This window comes from Sprattus sprattus (assembly GCF_963457725.1).
Source record: "Sprattus sprattus genome assembly, chromosome: 6".
NCBI lineage: Eukaryota > Metazoa > Chordata > Actinopteri > Clupeiformes > Clupeidae > Sprattus > Sprattus sprattus.
Genome location: NC_137925.1, coordinates 22,803,308 through 22,808,307, shown reverse-complemented (window position 1 = coordinate 22,808,307; position 5,000 = coordinate 22,803,308). Strand labels below are relative to the sequence as shown.

At 49.6% G+C, this 5,000-nt stretch overlaps 1 protein-coding gene across 1 annotated transcript in view; it reads right to left on the bottom strand.

Annotated features, from left to right (window-relative positions):
- The window catches only part of elf1 (E74-like ETS transcription factor 1), a gene marked incomplete at both ends in the record, with an annotated part of 10,830 nt that extends 8,197 nt beyond the window's left edge, over positions 1-2,633 (bottom strand). Inside the window, one exon of the mRNA XM_080840460.1 lies at positions 2,562-2,633. Within this exon, the coding sequence (XP_080696586.1) occupies positions 2,562-2,633 (72 nt within the window). The remainder of the gene's footprint in view (positions 1-2,561) is intronic.
- Positions 2,634-5,000: the final 2,367 nt, after the last annotated feature.

The window sequence follows — 5,000 nt, the reverse complement described above, 5'->3', positions numbered from 1 at the left end:
TCATACAGGACCCCATTTTAGAGTTTGCTGCAGCCGCACCTACTCGCAATTTAACGTCAAAAGCATCAAATAACATATTTGTTGAGCATGCTCATATGGCAATTTTGAATGCTGTAAATAAAGACTCATTGCGGGCTTACACTATTTATATTTTTTAGATATTTACTTCTCATTCAATTGATATACATTTTAAATGATTGAAATATCATTAGAAAATCAAACGGTCAGTTCAAGCCAGTGTTAGTTGAACTGAAGGAGAGAACTGTGGTTGGGTGCAGTGGAGGCTGCACTGGGCGATACGTGTGTGTTCCCATGGCAGTTAGAGGCTGCACTGGGTGATACGTGTGTTAGAGGCTGCACTGGGCGATACGTGTGTGTTCCCATGGCAGTAAGAGGCTGCACTGGGTGATACGTGTGTTAGAGGCTGCACTGGGTGATACGTGTGTTAGAGGCTGCACTGGGGGATACGTGTGTTAGAGGCTGCACTGGGGGATACGTGTGTTAGAGGCTGCACTGGGTGATACGTGTGTTCCCATGGCAGTTAGAGGTCATGTTTTTCAGTCAGCCTATACATGTGGGCGAATCAAGGAGGAATACGATCCCACATGAACACAGACTAGCCATGGCTCACACACACACGCACACACACACACGCACACCCAAGACATGGGCATTCGTGGCATGGCCACATTTGCGACATCACTAAGCAGCACTTAGCTAACCTCAGCCAGCCAGCCAAACACAACTCCACAGGCATTACATGACTACTTGACTTGGAGGCAATTACCACCTCTGCAAAAAAAAAAAAAGGCTGGACAAAGATAATAAGTGTCTAAGTGTGGATCTATACATCCCTATACTGGCCAAGTCCCAGATGACAGCTATGTCTTTGCCGGATGTGGCCCTGACTAGAGCCAGATCTGCGCAACATCAGGGCAGTATCTACGCTAGAACTAGATGTTCTAAGAGACGGAACAACAGCGAGATCACAAGATCTCACCACCCCCACCAAATATTAAAAAAGCCCATCTTATCAGAAGCTGAAGGAGTGATCAGTGTCAAACGTGTGAACGTGCACACACACACACACACACACACACACACACACACACACACACACACACACACACACACACACACACACACACACACACACACACACACACACACACACACACACTACACTGCTGAGAGAGACTGTGAGTGTGGCTGGTAGGGGCTGAAGAACCGGGTGGTGTGAATAAAAAGAAAAAAAAAGAGAACAACAATAAAAGGGACGTTTGAGTAGAATTAACCAGTCTGACAGGTTCAGCCAGATACTAGCCAAACAGAGAACAGGAGAGGAGTGAAAGGGCAGGGAAGGATAGAGAAAAGAGAAATGACTTGACAAACACGATAAACATAAACACAGAGAGAGAGAGAGAGAGGGAGAGAAAGAGATTGAGAGAAAGAGTGCGAGAGAACGAGAGAAAGAGAGAGAGAGGCGTCTTGTAGGATTCACAACAGGATCCAGGTGCAAGCTCTCAAGACACATGCACACAGTTTCCACACAAGCATGATAGAGGTGTGTGTGTGTGTGTGTGTGTGTGTGTGTGTGTGTGTGTGTGTTTCCACACAAGCATGATAGAGGCGTATGAAGCATAGGCAGCACTTTGGGCAAACAGTGAACTCTGGACCACAACTGCTGAATCCACTTCCAGAAAAACCTGGTCAGCTCCACCCTCCCACCCACTCACAGATCTACACACAGATACACATGCACGCACACACACAGACATGCACACACACAGGCACACAATAAACTGATATATTTGCATGGCTTTTCATAGCGTTCATATATATAACACACACAAACAAACACCCACACACACACACACACACACACACACACACACACACACAGCTCCACCTATCCACTCAAATATCTACATTTAGATATACATGCACACACAGATACACAAACCCATAAATATATACAGATACTGTATATTTGTAAAGAATGTCATGTACAACATAACCTTTCCTGGCACACTAGCCTTTATCATTTGAACTTATTCTATTTTCTTATGTAAGTGTGTCTCATCCCATACCTACTTTCTTTTCCTTTCTCTTCTACTTCTCTCTTTATATTCCGCTTCCCCTCTCTCTCTCTCTCTCTCTCTCTCTCTATCTTTTCTCCTCGTCGCGTCTGTGCTGGGGATCAAAGAGCGGAATGGCAGTTTATAATGACTTCAGGTTTTTATCAGGGCATGGCCTCCATTAACCAGGGAAAGGAAAGTGTTGAGTAACACGCCATAACTGGCCGCGTAGGAGGTTCAGACTGTTGATGTTTCAGCAATGGCAATGGCAGTGGCAATGGCATCCCCCCCCCCTACTATCATTTAAAATATTTTGAAATAACCAGACGGTTCACACCGATACCAGACAGCTCGGTCCCACAGAAAGCAGTGAGGGGAGGTGAGGTGAGGTAGCTGGGCACACAGGAGAACACTGGACTGGGTGAAATGGGTTGTGGTGGTGTGGTGATGGTGGTATTGGTGTTTTTGTGCTGGTGTGGTTACCTGGTCCATCTCATCCATCGCATTGCTGGCAAACTCGAACACCAGCTCGGCTGGCACGACGGCTGTCGCCATGACGCTGCTGGCGAGCTGACGGGGACAGGGATCCTACCCCTCAGGGAGGGGTGGGCCGGGGGGGGTTAGACTCCGGGAACAGGAAACAGGTCAGCAGCAGGTGAGGGCGGAGCTCGGAGGGGTTCTCTCCGCAGCGGCGGCACCTGTGAGCGAGCTGCTTCTTCAGCGCCTTCTAGAAGGTTCCAGGGGTGTGACTGGGACTCTCAGACACGGCAGCCTTCCTTCATAGAGTACTGCGTCTGCTGAACCAGGAGCAGGTAGACCTGTGTGGGGGGAGAAGGCAAGAGAGAGGGCAAGAAAGTTTTAACAGTCATTAAGCCTAAAACACACAAGCTTAAAACACACAAATACATGAGAAACATCCAATATACACAACCTAAAAGATCCACATGTAGAACATGCATCCCCAATCAGTACAGAGAGAGAGAGAGACAGAGAAACAGAAATGCTAAAATTAGCTGGGAACAAATAATCTGTGTGATTTTTTTCTGTGTGATTTTACTCTTTTCAGCTACGCTATTCTGCCAGGCCCTCTCTGACGTAATGGCTGTTGGACAGTCCAGCTGCTTGGCTCCCTCTCCCTCTCGCTCTCCCTCCCTCTCTCATAAGAGCCCCTCTCTTTTCCAGTTCCAGTGGAGAGGGTTAGCTCAGCGGTGCATTCTCCAGACAGGCCAGGCCCCAAACCACCGACCTGCCTGCCCGCCCACCCTCCCGCCTGGCCGCCTGTAGGCCCATCTGCCCGCCCGCTTCTCGTAGACACGTGCCAGGCAAGAGCAGAGAGAAGAGGGCGCCTGCTGGAAAAAACGTGCGATTCCCCACATTCACCCCGCACAACACTGCACTCTAATGCTCACACTTTCTCTTGGTCTTTCACTCTAGCCCTCACACACACACACACACACACACACACACACACTAAGCTAAGCTAAGCTAAGCTAGTCACAAAAACACTTTAACGTAATAAATCACCTAGTGATATTCACCAACACGTTTTCAGGAATAGCTGGTGTTTTTACAGCTCTAGTCTGGTGCAGGCGTTCAAACTCGGCCCTCTCTCTGATTATATTTCCATTGGCTCCACGAGCCACGCTGTCATTAGCGGACCGCAGATGAAAAGCACCTTTAAAGCTCTAATGCTCTTGCCTTCTGCCTGGCACAACCCTGAGCCAGCTGGGTAGGTTGCACTTTCAAAGCTCCGGGTGCTTGCATCAAAGCAGGGTGGGGATAAAAGGAACAACCACCTCCCCCTCCCACACACACACACACACACACACACACACACATCTGTACACCTACCCCCACTCTGGTTTCTCAGTAACACCCACACACACACCCACACCTCACCTTAGCCTACTTCAGCCCACCCCTACACCCCTGCATCTCTTACTCCCCAGGATATCAGATTAGACACACAGTGATCATCAGGTTTGGGTAAACAAGGGTGGGGGGGGGGGGGGGGGCTTAAGGACTCTTATACACAGAAGAGAAGGGGGAGGGGTGTTATAGGGAGGGCACCTGACACACCCGCCCCAGAGGAGGTATTCACCTCTGACAAGAGTCATTTTCTCATTCCACTTTCTGAAGGGGGGGGGGGGGGGGTTAGGGGTCACACTAAAGGGGGGGTAGGGGGTCTCCTTTTTTCACCCGAGGGGAATGTGTGACTAGGGAGGAGGCCTGTGTTAAAGATTAAAGAGAGAATGAGGTGGATGAGTAGAACAGAGGAATGGAGGAGGAGGGTGGGGCGAGTGGAGAAAAAGGCAGATGAGAAGAGAGGAGAGGAGAGAGGAAAAGGGAGAGAGTGGAGAGGAGCGGGAGGAGAGGAAAAGGGAGAGAGGAGAAGGGACTGGACTGGAAGGAGCCATGGAGTGGAGACTTGGCAAAGGCCAAGGTGGAGAGAGCCTGGGATGGCAGCGACGTAACCCTGGAGTAGGGTGGGGTGCCTGACTGTGAAGGGGAGAGTAAAAATTCAGAGAGAGAGAGAGTGAGAGACAGAGTGTGTGAGAGAGAGAGAGTGTGAGAGAGAGAGATAAAGAGAGAGAGAGAAAAAGAGAGTCTGTTTGTGTAACCAAGCACATACCAGGCTAGATGATCTCTGGGGGGGGGGTGGGTCTGTGTGGGAGAACAGGGTGGGGTGCAGAGGGCAGCAGAGAGAGTGAAAAAGAGAGACAGAAAAAGAACGAAAGATACAAAGAGAGACAGAAAAAGATTTTCCACTGCAGGAACCCGTGGGCCGTTTCATAGCGGCCAGCACCTTTGTGCGTGTGGCGACTACAGGAATCCCCGGTAGGACCTCTCTCAGGGCTGATGGGGGGAGTTGAGGTCGCGGGGGGTCAGACTAAATGAACGTGATTAGGCCTCCACCAGATC